The sequence below is a fragment of the Mastigoproctus giganteus genome, chromosome 10, assembly GCF_048544385.1.
Source record: "Mastigoproctus giganteus isolate SK-2022 chromosome 10, ASM4854438v1, whole genome shotgun sequence".
Classification (NCBI taxonomy): domain Eukaryota; kingdom Metazoa; phylum Arthropoda; class Arachnida; order Uropygi; family Thelyphonidae; genus Mastigoproctus; species Mastigoproctus giganteus.
In genome coordinates this window covers 196673097-196689003 of record NC_143584.1, presented here as the reverse complement: position 1 = coordinate 196689003, position 15907 = coordinate 196673097, and the positions used below count along the sequence as shown (strand labels likewise).

Below are 15907 nucleotides of genomic sequence, written 5' to 3'. Positions count from 1 at the left end.
GGCACCCATAGCAGTGCCATGTACTTGTTTGTAGAGTGAGTCTTCAAAGGTGAAGATGCTGCTAGAGAGGCATAGGTTGAGGGCGGTACAGATGTCATCAGTGGATAGTGACGTCCTGGATTGGAGGCTTAAGTCGCTCTCAAGGAGCCTTCTGGCGCAGTGCACGGCCTGTTACATTACAAGCAAACTGTGGCACGTTACTCATTCGTCATTGTTGTAGCACGGACGTGTGCTGCCTTGCGCCAGTGATCATCCATCAATAAAACGGTTGTCTCCAGGATTGGATGTATACGCATGCCTTTCTGGCGATTTAATGCCTTAGGGTTGTTCATTATGTTTAGTGACTCTAGCCATAGGCGGTGGCGAAAGTGTCGCGCGTGGTCCACTATCTCAAAGTCGCGCTTGGGGTCAAGATCGTGGTTGGTAGCCCAAAAATGTTCTGCAAGCGCGGACTGGTCAGTTTCGGCAAGCCGGATTGCTCTGTCGTGTTCCGTGAGGCGATCCTGGAGACGTCTCGATGTCTCACCTACGTAGCAACTGTTACAGGCCCTACAGGTGATACGGTACACTACATTGCTGCGTAAGACAGGTGTGACAGGGGTCTTCACACTGGAGACAAGTGAACGTAGGTTCCTACCTGGTAATTGTACACATTTTATGTTGTAACTTCTCAGGATCTTCGAGATACGTCCTGACACTCCTGGATAGTACGGAATGTAGGCGGATGATATGCCGACTTGCTTCGGAGGTCTTGGGTTGGAAGTAAGCTCTTGTGCCTGTAACAAGCATCTGTTTAGTACATGGGATGGATAACCGCATCTGGTTAAGTCCGCCTTCACACGGGAGATCTCGTTACGTCTAATTGTGTCGGTGCTGGAATGGCTCCAGGCCCTGGAGAACAGGGTGCGGGCAGTGCTATTGAGATGGCTTGGAGCGTGGCCGGACCCGTAGTTGGTGAATTGACCGCACCACATGGGTTTGCGGTATACTGAGGTCTCTAGATGTGGGCCTACGCGATGCACTAGCACGTCCAGAAACGGGAGCGAACCGTCCACCTCTGATTCTACGGTAAACTTGATGAAATTGGATAGAGAGTTGAGGTATTCTAGTAGTACCGTTTCAGAACCACGTGGTATTATGGTAAAAATATCGTCGACATATCTACACCACGTTGTAATAGGTGTAGGTGGGTTCTGGTGTATCTGCTTCTCCAGATCTTCCATGGCGATGTTAGCTACTACGGAACTGACAGGGGCACCCATAGCAGTGCCATGTACTTGTTTGTAGAGTGAGTCTTCAAAGGTGAAGATGCTGCTAGAGAGGCATAGGTTGAGGGCGGTACAGATGTCATCAGTGGATAGTGACGTCCTGGATTGGAGGCTTAAGTCGCTCTCAAGGAGCCTTCTGGCGCAGTGCACGGCCTGTTACATTACAAGCAAACTGTGGCACGTTACTCATTCGTCATTGTTGTAGCACGGACGTGTGCTGCCTTGCGCCAGTGATCATCCATCAATAAAACGGTTGTCTCCAGGATTGGATGTATACGCATGCCTTTCTGGCGATTTAATGCCTTAGGGTTGTTCATTATGTTTAGTGACTCTAGCCATAGGCGGTGGCGAAAGTGTCGCGCGTGGTCCACTATCTCAAAGTCGCGCTTGGGGTCAAGATCGTGGTTGGTAGCCCAAAAATGTTCTGCAAGCGCGGACTGGTCAGTTTCGGCAAGCCGGATTGCTCTGTCGTGTTCCGTGAGGCGATCCTGGAGACGTCTCGATGTCTCACCTACGTAGCAACTGTTACAGGCCCTACAGGTGATACGGTACACTACATTGCTGCGTAAGACAGGTGTGACAGGGGTCTTCACACTGGAGACAAGTGAACGTAGGTTCCTACCTGGTAATTGTACACATTTTATGTTGTAACTTCTCAGGATCTTCGAGATACGTCCTGACACTCCTGGATAGTACGGAATGTAGGCGGATGATATGCCGACTTGCTTCGGAGGTCTTGGGTTGGAAGTAAGCTCTTGTGCCTGTAACAAGCATCTGTTTAGTACATGGGATGGATAACCGCATCTGGTTAAGTCCGCCTTCACACGGGAGATCTCGTTACGTCTAATTGTGTCGGTGCTGGAATGGCTCCAGGCCCTGGAGAACAGGGTGCGGGCAGTGCTATTGAGATGGCTTGGAGCGTGGCCGGACCCGTAGTTGGTGAATTGACCGCACCACATGGGTTTGCGGTATACTGAGGTCTCTAGATGTGGGCCTACGCGATGCACTAGCACGTCCAGAAACGGGAGCGAACCGTCCACCTCTGATTCTACGGTAAACTTGATGAAATTGGATAGAGAGTTGAGGTATTCTAGTAGTACCGTTTCAGAACCACGTGGTATTATGGTAAAAATATCGTCGACATATCTACACCACGTTGTAATAGGTGTAGGTGGGTTCTGGTGTATCTGCTTCTCCAGATCTTCCATGGCGATGTTAGCTACTACGGAACTGACAGGGGCACCCATAGCAGTGCCATGTACTTGTTTGTAGAGTGAGTCTTCAAAGGTGAAGATGCTGCTAGAGACGCATAGGTTGAGGGCGGTACAGATGTCATCAGTGGATAGTGACGTCCTGGATTGGAGGCTTAAGTCGCTCTCAAGGAGCCTTCTGGCGCAGTGCACGGCCTGTTACATTACAAGCAAACTGTGGCACGTTACTCATTCGTCATTGTTGTAGCACGGACGTGTGCTGCCTTGCGCCAGTGATCATCCATCAATAAAACGGTTGTCTCCAGGATTGGATGTATATGCATGCCTTTCTGGCGATTTAATGCCTTAGGGTTGTTCATTATGTTTAGTGACTCTAGCCATAGGCGGTGGCGAAAGTGTCGCGCGTGGTCCACTATCTCAAAGTCGCGCTTGGGGTCAAGATCGTGGTTGGTAGCCCAAAAATGTTCTGCAAGCGCGGACTGGTCAGTTTCGGCAAGCCGGATTGCTCTGTCGTGTTCCGTGAGGCGATCCTGGAGACGTCTCGATGTCTCACCTACGTAGCAACTGTTACAGGCCCTACAGGTGATACGGTACACTACATTGCTGCGTAAGACAGGTGTGACAGGGGTCTTCACACTGGAGACAAGTGAACGTAGGTTCCTACCTGGTAATTGTACACATTTTATGTTGTAACTTCTCAGGATCTTCGAGATACGTCCTGACACTCCTGGATAGTACGGAATGTAGGCGGATGATATGCCGACTTGCTTCGGAGGTCTTGGGTTGGAAGTAAGCTCTTGTGCCTGTAACAAGCATCTGTTTAGTACATGGGATGGATAACCGCATCTGGTTAAGTCCGCCTTCACACGGGAGATCTCGTTACGTCTAATTGTGTCGGTGCTGGAATGGCTCCAGGCCCTGGAGAACAGGGTGCGGGCAGTGCTATTGAGATGGCTTGGAGCGTGGCCGGACCCGTAGTTGGTGAATTGACCGCACCACATGGGTTTGCGGTATACTGAGGTCTCTAGATGTGGGCCTACGCGATGCACTAGCACGTCCAGAAACGGGAGCGAACCGTCCACCTCTGATTCTACGGTAAACTTGATGAAATTGGATAGAGAGTTGAGGTATTCTAGTAGTACCGTTTCAGAACCACGTGGTATTATGGTAAAAATATCGTCGACATATCTACACCACGTTGTAATAGGTGTAGGTGGGTTCTGGTGTATCTGCTTCTCCAGATCTTCCATGGCGATGTTAGCTACTACGGAACTGACAGGGGCACCCATAGCAGTGCCATGTACTTGTTTGTAGAGTGAGTCTTCAAAGGTGAAGATGCTGCTAGAGAGGCATAGGTTGAGGGCGGTACAGATGTCATCAGTGGATAGTGACGTCCTGGATTGGAGGCTTAAGTCGCTCTCAAGGAGCCTTCTGGCGCAGTGCACGGCCTGTTACATTACAAGCAAACTGTGGCACGTTACTCATTCGTCATTGTTGTAGCACGGACGTGTGCTGCCTTGCGCCAGTGATCATCCATCAATAAAACGGTTGTCTCCAGGATTGGATGTATACGCATGCCTTTCTGGCGATTTAATGCCTTAGGGTTGTTCATTATGTTTAGTGACTCTAGCCATAGGCGGTGGCGAAAGTGTCGCGCGTGGTCCACTATCTCAAAGTCGCGCTTGGGGTCAAGATCGTGGTTGGTAGCCCAAAAATGTTCTGCAAGCGCGGACTGGTCAGTTTCGGCAAGCCGGATTGCTCTGTCGTGTTCCGTGAGGCGATCCTGGAGACGTCTCGATGTCTCACCTACGTAGCAACTGTTACAGGCCCTACAGGTGATACGGTACACTACATTGCTGCGTAAGACAGGTGTGACAGGGGTCTTCACACTGGAGACAAGTGAACGTAGGTTCCTACCTGGTAATTGTACACATTTTATGTTGTAACTTCTCAGGATCTTCGAGATACGTCCTGACACTCCTGGATAGTACGGAATGTAGGCGGATGATATGCCGACTTGCTTCGGAGGTCTTGGGTTGGAAGTAAGCTCTTGTGCCTGTAACAAGCATCTGTTTAGTACATGGGATGGATAACCGCATCTGGTTAAGTCCGCCTTCACACGGGAGATCTCGTTACGTCTAATTGTGTCGGTGCTGGAAAATTCTGGAAATTCTGTCAGTTGAGAAAGGGACACGAGTTCCGAAAGCTTCTGGAAATATTTTATTTTATTTTATTTTACTGGGTATACTTTAAATAAATATCTGTTAAACTATGGACCCCAGTACTCCAGGCCCATTTGTCACTATTCGATCACTTTATGGCCATAATACCTACAACGATTGTGCACAGTTGCAAAAATGCTTCCTCTCAATAGCTCGCTACAGGCAACATTTACGCTTCGCCCACAGATGCAAAAGCAATCGAATTATACCTAAAGGGTTCCGATACAAAGCCCCGTTCCACAACTCTCATATGGATCGTGCCTGCTTTAACTTCAGCCTGCGCACGTTAAATTTATGGATATCCCATCTCCACCATGAAATCAGGAACGCTGACTACAACAAGTCCAGACTGTTACAACATATACAAGGTAAGGTCTCGCCTATTGTATTTACAAACCTTATACATACCATCTGCCATCGGGCTAGTCAGACCTCGGATACCTACCGTTTACGCCAACAGCGCAAGTTCATAAACTTGAGCATAGAAACTAACTCCTTAAAGACGAACACTCGTTCAGACGACACGACTTCTTTCGTCTTGAATCTAAGTAACAAACAACTGTCCAACGAGCAGCTGAGTGTTTTATCAAACGGTATGAAATTCGCCGTTATACCATCGAAACCTCCCATCACACAGCTCGCTATGGGCATAGAAGCCAGTATTACCAACCTTCCCGAAGAAACTGCCAACGAGATCCGATTCAAGACTGCCGCAGTCCTCCGCAACACTCGAAAAACGTGCTCAAACCTCAACCACCGCCAACGTGCCGCCCTGTCATCTATAAGAAAAGACAACTCCATCGTTGTACTTCCTGCGGATAAAGGGCGCCGGACTGTTGTGCTGGACCGATCAGCCTACCGAGAGAAAGCCTTGGCCCTATTACTCGATCCTAACGTATATGAACCTCTACCTGATCCTCCCGTTAAAGTCTTGAAACGTCTGGAAGCAAATGTTAATAAACTTGTCCACGCATGGCTTAAAGATAAGAAGATCCCGACCGCGACTCACCATCTTCTGCGTGGTACTGGCTGTCAACTACCACAATTCTACGGATTACCAAAGATCCATAAACCGGGTATTCCTCTCAGACCTATAGTGTCTTGCTGCAGTGCCCCAACGTATGAACTGTCCAAACACATCGCGAGCCTCCTCTCGCCTCTTATAGGTAATACATCTCACACCGTTAAAAACAGCAGTGAATTCATTAACACCATTAAGGACATTTCAATCCCTGATAACTCTGTCATGGCATCATTTGACGTGGTTTCTTTATTCACCTCGATTCCCGTCCAACAGGCCGTGCACTGCGCCAGAAGGCTCCTTGAGAGCGACTTAAGCCTCCAATCCAGGACGTCACTATCCACTGATGACATCTGTACCGCCCTCAACCTATGCCTCTCTAGCAGCATCTTCACCTTTGAAGACTCACTCTACAAACAAGTACATGGCACTGCTATGGGTGCCCCTGTCAGTTCCGTAGTAGCTAACATCGCCATGGAAGATCTGGAGAAGCAGATACACCAGAACCCACCTACACCTATTACAACGTGGTGTAGATATGTCGACGATATTTTTACCATAATACCACGTGGTTCTGAAACGGTACTACTAGAATACCTCAACTCTCTATCCAATTTCATCAAGTTTACCGTAGAATCAGAGGTGGACGGTTCGCTCCCGTTTCTGGACGTGCTAGTGCATCGCGTAGGCCCACATCTAGAGACCTCAGTATACCGCAAACCCATGTGGTGCGGTCAATTCACCAACTACGGGTCCGGCCACGCTCCAAGCCATCTCAATAGCACTGCCCGCACCCTGTTCTCCAGGGCCTGGAGCCATTCCAGCACCGACACAATTAGACGTAACGAGATCTCCCGTGTGAAGGCGGACTTAACCAGATGCGGTTATCCATCCCATGTACTAAACAGATGCTTGTTACAGGCACAAGAGCTTACTTCCAACCCAAGACCTCCGAAGCAAGTCGGCATATCATCCGCCTACATTCCGTACTATCCAGGAGTGTCAGGACGTATCTCGAAGATCCTGAGAAGTTACAACATAAAATGTGTACAATTACCAGGTAGGAACCTACGTTCACTTGTCTCCAGTGTGAAGACCCCTGTCACACCTGTCTTACGCAGCAATGTAGTGTACCGTATCACCTGTAGGGCCTGTAACAGTTGCTACGTAGGTGAGACATCGAGACGTCTCCAGGATCGCCTCACGGAACACGACAGAGCAATCCGGCTTGCCGAAACTGACCAGTCCGCGCTTGCAGAACATTTTTGGGCTACCAACCACGATCTTGACCCCAAGCGCGACTTTGAGATAGTGGACCACGCGCGACACTTTCGCCACCGCCTATGGCTAGAGTCACTAAACATAATGAACAACCCTAAGGCATTAAATCGCCAGAAAGGCATGCGTATACATCCAATCCTGGAGACAACCGTTTTATTGATGGATGATCACTGGCGCAAGGCAGCACACGTCCGTGCTACAACAATGACGAATGAGTAACGTGCCACAGTTTGCTTGTAATGTATTTAAAAATTCTGTCAGTTGAGAAAGGGACACGAGTTCCGAAAGCTTCTGGAAATATTTTATTTTATTTTATTTTACTGGGTATACTTTAAATAAATATCTGTTAAACTATGGACCCCAGTACTCCAGGCCCATTTGTCACTATTCGATCACTTTATGGCCATAATACCTACAACGATTGTGCACAGTTGCAAAAATGCTTCCTCTCAATAGCTCGCTACAGGCAACATTTACGCTTCGCCCACAGATGCAAAAGCAATCGAATTATACCTAAAGGGTTCCGATACAAAGCCCCGTTCCACAACTCTCATATGGATCGTGCCTGCTTTAACTTCAGCCTGCGCACGTTAAATTTATGGATATCCCATCTCCACCATGAAATCAGGAACGCTGACTACAACAAGTCCAGACTGTTACAACATATACAAGGTAAGGTCTCGCCTATTGTATTTACAAACCTTATACATACCATCTGCCATCGGGCTAGTCAGACCTCGGATACCTACCGTTTACGCCAACAGCGCAAGTTCATAAACTTGAGCATAGAAACTAACTCCTTAAAGACGAACACTCGTTCAGACGACACGACTTCTTTCGTCTTGAATCTAAGTAACAAACAACTGTCCAACGAGCAGCTGAGTGTTTTATCAAACGGTATGAAATTCGCCGTTATACCATCGAAACCTCCCATCACACAGCTCGCTATGGGCATAGAAGCCAGTATTACCAACCTTCCCGAAGAAACTGCCAACGAGATCCGATTCAAGACTGCCGCAGTCCTCCGCAACACTCGAAAAACGTGCTCAAACCTCAACCACCGCCAACGTGCCGCCCTGTCATCTATAAGAAAAGACAACTCCATCGTTGTACTTCCTGCAGATAAAGGGCGCCGGACTGTTGTGCTGGACCGATCAGCCTACCGAGAGAAAGCCTTGGCCCTATTACTCGATCCTAACGTATATGAACCTCTACCTGATCCTCCCGTTAAAGTCTTGAAACGTCTGGAAGCAAATGTTAATAAACTTGTCCACGCATGGCTTAAAGATAAGAAGATCCCGACCGCGACTCACCATCTTCTGCGTGGTACTGGCTGTCAACTACCACAATTCTACGGATTACCAAAGATCCATAAACCGGGTATTCCTCTCAGACCTATAGTGTCTTGCTGCAGTGCCCCAACGTATGAACTGTCCAAACACATCGCGAGCCTCCTCTCGCCTCTTATAGGTAATACATCTCACACCGTTAAAAACAGCAGTGAATTCATTAACACCATTAAGGACATTTCAATCCCTGATAACTCTGTCATGGCATCATTTGACGTGGTTTCTTTATTCACCTCGATTCCCGTCCAACAGGCCGTGCACTGCGCCAGAAGGCTCCTTGAGAGCGACTTAAGCCTCCAATCCAGGACGTCACTATCCACTGATGACATCTGTACCGCCCTCAACCTATGCCTCTCTAGCAGCATCTTCACCTTTGAAGACTCACTCTACAAACAAGTACATGGCACTGCTATGGGTGCCCCTGTCAGTTCCGTAGTAGCTAACATCGCCATGGAAGATCTGGAGAAGCAGATACACCAGAACCCACCTACACCTATTACAACGTGGTGTAGATATGTCGACGATATTTTTACCATAATACCACGTGGTTCTGAAACGGTACTACTAGAATACCTCAACTCTCTATCCAATTTCATCAAGTTTACCGTAGAATCAGAGGTGGACGGTTCGCTCCCGTTTCTGGACGTGCTAGTGCATCGCGTAGGCCCACATCTAGAGACCTCAGTATACCGCAAACCCATGTGGTGCGGTCAATTCACCAACTACGGGTCCGGCCACGCTCCAAGCCATCTCAATAGCACTGCCCGCACCCTGTTCTCCAGGGCCTGGAGCCATTCCAGCACCGACACAATTAGACGTAACGAGATCTCCCGTGTGAAGGCGGACTTAACCAGATGCGGTTATCCATCCCATGTACTAAACAGATGCTTGTTACAGGCACAAGAGCTTACTTCCAACCCAAGACCTCCGAAGCAAGTCGGCATATCATCCGCCTACATTCCGTACTATCCAGGAGTGTCAGGACGTATCTCGAAGATCCTGAGAAGTTACAACATAAAATGTGTACAATTACCAGGTAGGAACCTACGTTCACTTGTCTCCAGTGTGAAGACCCCTGTCACACCTGTCTTACGCAGCAATGTAGTGTACCGTATCACCTGTAGGGCCTGTAACAGTTGCTACGTAGGTGAGACATCGAGACGTCTCCAGGATCGCCTCACGGAACACGACAGAGCAATCCGGCTTGCCGAAACTGACCAGTCCGCGCTTGCAGAACATTTTTGGGCTACCAACCACGATCTTGACCCCAAGCGCGACTTTGAGATAGTGGACCACGCGCGACACTTTCGCCACCGCCTATGGCTAGAGTCACTAAACATAATGAACAACCCTAAGGCATTAAATCGCCAGAAAGGCATGCGTATACATCCAATCCTGGAGACAACCGTTTTATTGATGGATGATCACTGGCGCAAGGCAGCACACGTCCGTGCTACAACAATGACGAATGAGTAACGTGCCACAGTTTGCTTGTAATGTATTTAAAAATTCTGTCAGTTGAGAAAGGGACACGAGTTCCGAAAGCTTCTGGAAATATTTTATTTTATTTTATTTTACTGGGTATACTTTAAATAAATATCTGTTAAACTATGGACCCCAGTACTCCAGGCCCATTTGTCACTATTCGATCACTTTATGGCCATAATACCTACAACGATTGTGCACAGTTGCAAAAATGCTTCCTCTCAATAGCTCGCTACAGGCAACATTTACGCTTCGCCCACAGATGCAAAAGCAATCGAATTATACCTAAAGGGTTCCGATACAAAGCCCCGTTCCACAACTCTCATATGGATCGTGCCTGCTTTAACTTCAGCCTGCGCACGTTAAATTTATGGATATCCCATCTCCACCATGAAATCAGGAACGCTGACTACAACAAGTCCAGACTGTTACAACATATACAAGGTAAGGTCTCGCCTATTGTATTTACAAACCTTATACATACCATCTGCCATCGGGCTAGTCAGACCTCGGATACCTACCGTTTACGCCAACAGCGCAAGTTCATAAACTTGAGCATAGAAACTAACTCCTTAAAGACGAACACTCGTTCAGACGACACGACTTCTTTCGTCTTGAATCTAAGTAACAAACAACTGTCCAACGAGCAGCTGAGTGTTTTATCAAACGGTATGAAATTCGCCGTTATACCATCGAAACCTCCCATCACACAGCTCGCTATGGGCATAGAAGCCAGTATTACCAACCTTCCCGAAGAAACTGCCAACGAGATCCGATTCAAGACTGCCGCAGTCCTCCGCAACACTCGAAAAACGTGCTCAAACCTCAACCACCGCCAACGTGCCGCCCTGTCATCTATAAGAAAAGACAACTCCATCGTTGTACTTCCTGCGGATAAAGGGCGCCGGACTGTTGTGCTGGACCGATCAGCCTACCGAGAGAAAGCCTTGGCCCTATTACTCGATCCTAACGTATATGAACCTCTACCTGATCCTCCCGTTAAAGTCTTGAAACGTCTGGAAGCAAATGTTAATAAACTTGTCCACGCATGGCTTAAAGATAAGAAGATCCCGACCGCGACTCACCATCTTCTGCGTGGTACTGGCTGTCAACTACCACAATTCTACGGATTACCAAAGATCCATAAACCGGGTATTCCTCTCAGACCTATAGTGTCTTGCTGCAGTGCCCCAACGTATGAACTGTCCAAACACATCGCGAGCCTCCTCTCGCCTCTTATAGGTAATACATCTCACACCGTTAAAAACAGCAGTGAATTCATTAACACCATTAAGGACATTTCAATCCCTGATAACTCTGTCATGGCATCATTTGACGTGGTTTCTTTATTCACCTCGATTCCCGTCCAACAGGCCGTGCACTGCGCCAGAAGGCTCCTTGAGAGCGACTTAAGCCTCCAATCCAGGACGTCACTATCCACTGATGACATCTGTACCGCCCTCAACCTATGCCTCTCTAGCAGCATCTTCACCTTTGAAGACTCACTCTACAAACAAGTACATGGCACTGCTATGGGTGCCCCTGTCAGTTCCGTAGTAGCTAACATCGCCATGGAAGATCTGGAGAAGCAGATACACCAGAACCCACCTACACCTATTACAACGTGGTGTAGATATGTCGACGATATTTTTACCATAATACCACGTGGTTCTGAAACGGTACTACTAGAATACCTCAACTCTCTATCCAATTTCATCAAGTTTACCGTAGAATCAGAGGTGGACGGTTCGCTCCCGTTTCTGGACGTGCTAGTGCATCGCGTAGGCCCACATCTAGAGACCTCAGTATACCGCAAACCCATGTGGTGCGGTCAATTCACCAACTACGGGTCCGGCCACGCTCCAAGCCATCTCAATAGCACTGCCCGCACCCTGTTCTCCAGGGCCTGGAGCCATTCCAGCACCGACACAATTAGACGTAACGAGATCTCCCGTGTGAAGGCGGACTTAACCAGATGCGGTTATCCATCCCATGTACTAAACAGATGCTTGTTACAGGCACAAGAGCTTACTTCCAACCCAAGACCTCCGAAGCAAGTCGGCATATCATCCGCCTACATTCCGTACTATCCAGGAGTGTCAGGACGTATCTCGAAGATCCTGAGAAGTTACAACATAAAATGTGTACAATTACCAGGTAGGAACCTACGTTCACTTGTCTCCAGTGTGAAGACCCCTGTCACACCTGTCTTACGCAGCAATGTAGTGTACCGTATCACCTGTAGGGCCTGTAACAGTTGCTACGTAGGTGAGACATCGAGACGTCTCCAGGATCGCCTCACGGAACACGACAGAGCAATCCGGCTTGCCGAAACTGACCAGTCCGCGCTTGCAGAACATTTTTGGGCTACCAACCACGATCTTGACCCCAAGCGCGACTTTGAGATAGTGGACCACGCGCGACACTTTCGCCACCGCCTATGGCTAGAGTCACTAAACATAATGAACAACCCTAAGGCATTAAATCGCCAGAAAGGCATGCGTATACATCCAATCCTGGAGACAACCGTTTTATTGATGGATGATCACTGGCGCAAGGCAGCACACGTCCGTGCTACAACAATGACGAATGAGTAACGTGCCACAGTTTGCTTGTAATGTATTTAAAAATTCTGTCAGTTGAGAAAGGGACACGAGTTCCGAAAGCTTCTGGAAATATTTTATTTTATTTTATTTTACTGGGTATACTTTAAATAAATATCTGTTAGTCAGGAGATGTTTTCTTTTATCAGTGGTCTTTATCTCGTTTAAATGCAAGTTCTTAATTTAAACGTTAACTTTTCCAATTTGCAGCTCCGCATGCCATCAATAATCCGTGATATTAATCGGAGGAGGAACCCTCTTCCATCTTGCATAGAGAAAATTTCAGTTTAATATTTAATGCCTTCTCTGTTAGTGAATCCAGAACATCAAGAATTATTATTATTTATTTATTTATTTATTTTCAGAGATTGCATTATACGACAGGATATCGTGGAATTTCTCTTATGAAATCGAAACCTTGTTGTGTTTGCCTTTTTCTTTATATTTTAATTATTTTGTTCATCTTCTGTGAACAGTAAGCCCTAACTCCAAAGTTGAAAACATAAAAATAGGTTCTTCGTTTTTCCATTTTATACTATCGTGATACCGAAACGTAGCCCACTCCAATAATGCCCTGACAGACCACAAAATACTATAAGTTCATCGATTCATTTAGCAGATATTAATGTAAATCTGTTTGAAGTCATTGGTAAGATCACTTTTGTACATTAATAAGTTTTGACAGCACTATGAATCCACACAACAGGTATGGATATACTTTTCTCGATGACGTAAGAGACAACTGTGTATTTCTTGTTTATCAGTTTACTATTGAGGTTGCATGAATACAGAGAACATTATGAGATGGTAGAAACAAAAGTTAAACAAAAATTCTTTTAAATTTACAAAAATTGATGTATTGTGTTATCCATATTAAAAGTAATGCAGAAAATTTTCACTCACTGACCAAAATATTAGAAACCTTTTGCATTTACTGTGAACAGATATCTAACTTAAGTTAAGGGAACATAAATTTCCACATGGTATGACCAAAAGGTCCTTATTATCTGGTAAGTTCTGTAAGCTTTTTCCTCGTGCCCCTTACGCGATCCAATCGTGACGGTAACCGGTGATTTCAATTTTCATTAAGTTGTTGGTCTTGGATTAAATTAGCAGGAGTCGAATTTGAGAAAAAGGAAATCACTAGAGTGTTTCAAGGAGTTATGTAAAAAGCGTAAAAAGAGTGGAAGAAAAAATAAAAATATCCTATCCTAATATCCAGCTGACAAATATCCTAATGGAAGAAAGGGCAAATCTTGAGCTACACGTCCACAAACATTTAGTGCAATATATGGCAAAAGGTTTACGTGCAGTATTTTGAGAAAAAGCTGAGTCCACCTAGGTGTTGAATAAAGGTTTCAAAATTTTTGGACATTGAGTGTATATTTGATTATGGAACATGGTATTTATATGAATTTTTACCGTTTATTTTAGGTTACATGTACCATATAAATAGAAAAGAGGAGTTAAGGTGAATACTGGTAATGAAAAGAACTAAATATCATAAGAAATTAAATCACTACTGAATTATCAATTTTAAAGGATTCAGTTAGAAAATATTTTAAAAAGAGTGAATTTCTGATAGTCGAAAAGCTCCATATAATTTAAAGTGAGAGACCCGAACCTACATGCTTAACACCTGCTTTACCTATTCTAACAAGGATTCTGTGCAGATTTTTTGTGCACAGTGGCACAAATGCAGAACTTTACAGAATGAATAAATGAAATATTGTCCGTAGTATCAAACGGGAACATTGCAAAAAAAAAAAAAACAAAAATTTATGTCATACTACCATCAGATTATAATTAAATCACTTGATAATGATTGTGGATGAAAAAAGGAATTTACACATCAAATGCAGACCGAAAGGAGAGACATTTCTTTTGTGAGGTTATGTGGAAGAAGTTTTGAGTTCAGATGACATTTCATGAGATTCTCACCTGACCAACCAGTGCTTGTAATTGTCAGTAAAAGGAAGTCTAAAAGTTATCGCAAAGGTTACTTTGCAGAAAAACGCTTCATATGTCTAAATTCTGTTAAACATTATTCGCGTGCAAACAATTTACCATAGCAAATTTCAGTTCATAATGGAGAAAAACAGTTTGGATTTTAAAGCAATGAGAAGTTTTCACAAAAAAAAAATTCCAAAAATTCACCTGAGGATGAAATTAACGAGAAACCATTCATCTGCCCAACCTGTGAAATGAAGTTCTCAAAAGAGGAAAACTCAGAGACATCTCAAAATTCATAATCGAGAAAAACCTTTCAGCAGTCGTACCTGTGAGAGGTTTTCACATGAAAACGGCCTGCAATATTATCTCAGAATTAATACTGGAGAAAAACCTTTCACCTGTCCAACATGTCATAAGAAGTTATCAGTTTCAGCGAACCTCATACGCCATGTCAGAATTAATACTGGAGAAGAACCGTCTCAGTTCTCCAAGTCGTCAGAAGAAGTTCTCAAGTAAAACGCCCTGCAATATCATCTCAGAATTCATACTGGAGGAAAACCTTTAAGCTGTCCAACATGTGAGAAGAAGTTCTCAGTGTCCAAGTACCTCAGATACCATGTCAGAATTCATAGTGGAGAAAAATCTTTCAGTTGTCTATGCTCTGAGAAGAAGTTCTCACATAAATCAGGCCTGCAGTATCATCTCAGAATTCATACTGCAGAAAAACCTTTTAGCTGTCTAACATGTCAGAAGAAGTTCCGAAATAAAAGCAACCTGCAATATCATCTCAGAAATCATAGGGGAGAAAAACGTTTCAACTGTCCAAGCTGTGAAAAGCAGTTTTCATGTAAAACAGGTCTGCAATGTCATCTCAGAATTCATAGTGGAGAAAAACCTTTCAATTGCCCAATCTGCGAGAAGAATTTCCCTCAGATATGAGGCCTGCAGTATCATCTCAGAATGCATAGTGGAGAAAAACCTTTCAGCTGTCCAACATGTCAGAAGAAGTTCTCACACTCAACCAGTCTCAGATGCCATGTCAGAATTCATAGTGGAGAAAAACCGTTTAGTTGTCCAATCTGTCAGAAGAAATTCTCACCAAAACACCACCTGCAAAGTCATCTCAGAGTTCATACTGGTGAAAACCCTTTCAGCTGTCCATCATGTCAGAAGAAGTTCTCATACTCAGCGAGCCTCAGACGGCATGCCAAAATTAATGTTGGAGGAAAATCTTTCAAATGCGAAATTTGTGGGGAGAATTCTTCAGGAGCGGAAACTTTGGAAACCATCTCAATCTTAAAAAAACCGTTCAGCTCTTCACACTCTGAGAATACGTTCTCAGAGAATTGCTAAGATGATCTCAGAAAGAAAAGATTCTCATAGAACACAGAAGCATTCGATCCTAGAATAAAGGAATATTAATTTTCAAGCACTTCATAACGTACGGTCAAATTGATGTACAGGAAACAGCGGTATGATAGTGAATTCATTTGGAAAAATGAAAGATAGTGAAT

General features: G+C 45.3%; 1 protein-coding gene across 1 annotated transcript in view; it reads left to right on the top strand.

The window, feature by feature from the left end:
- Nucleotides 1-15332, top strand: part of LOC150079731 (uncharacterized) — a 66092-nt gene extending 50760 nt beyond the window's left edge. The window contains exon 5 of the mRNA XM_090383199.1: nt 14933-15332. Coding sequence (XP_090239325.1) covers nt 14933-15332 — 400 coding nt within the window. The remainder of the gene's footprint in view (nt 1-14932) is intronic.
- The last annotated feature ends 575 nt before the right edge of the window (nt 15333-15907 follow it).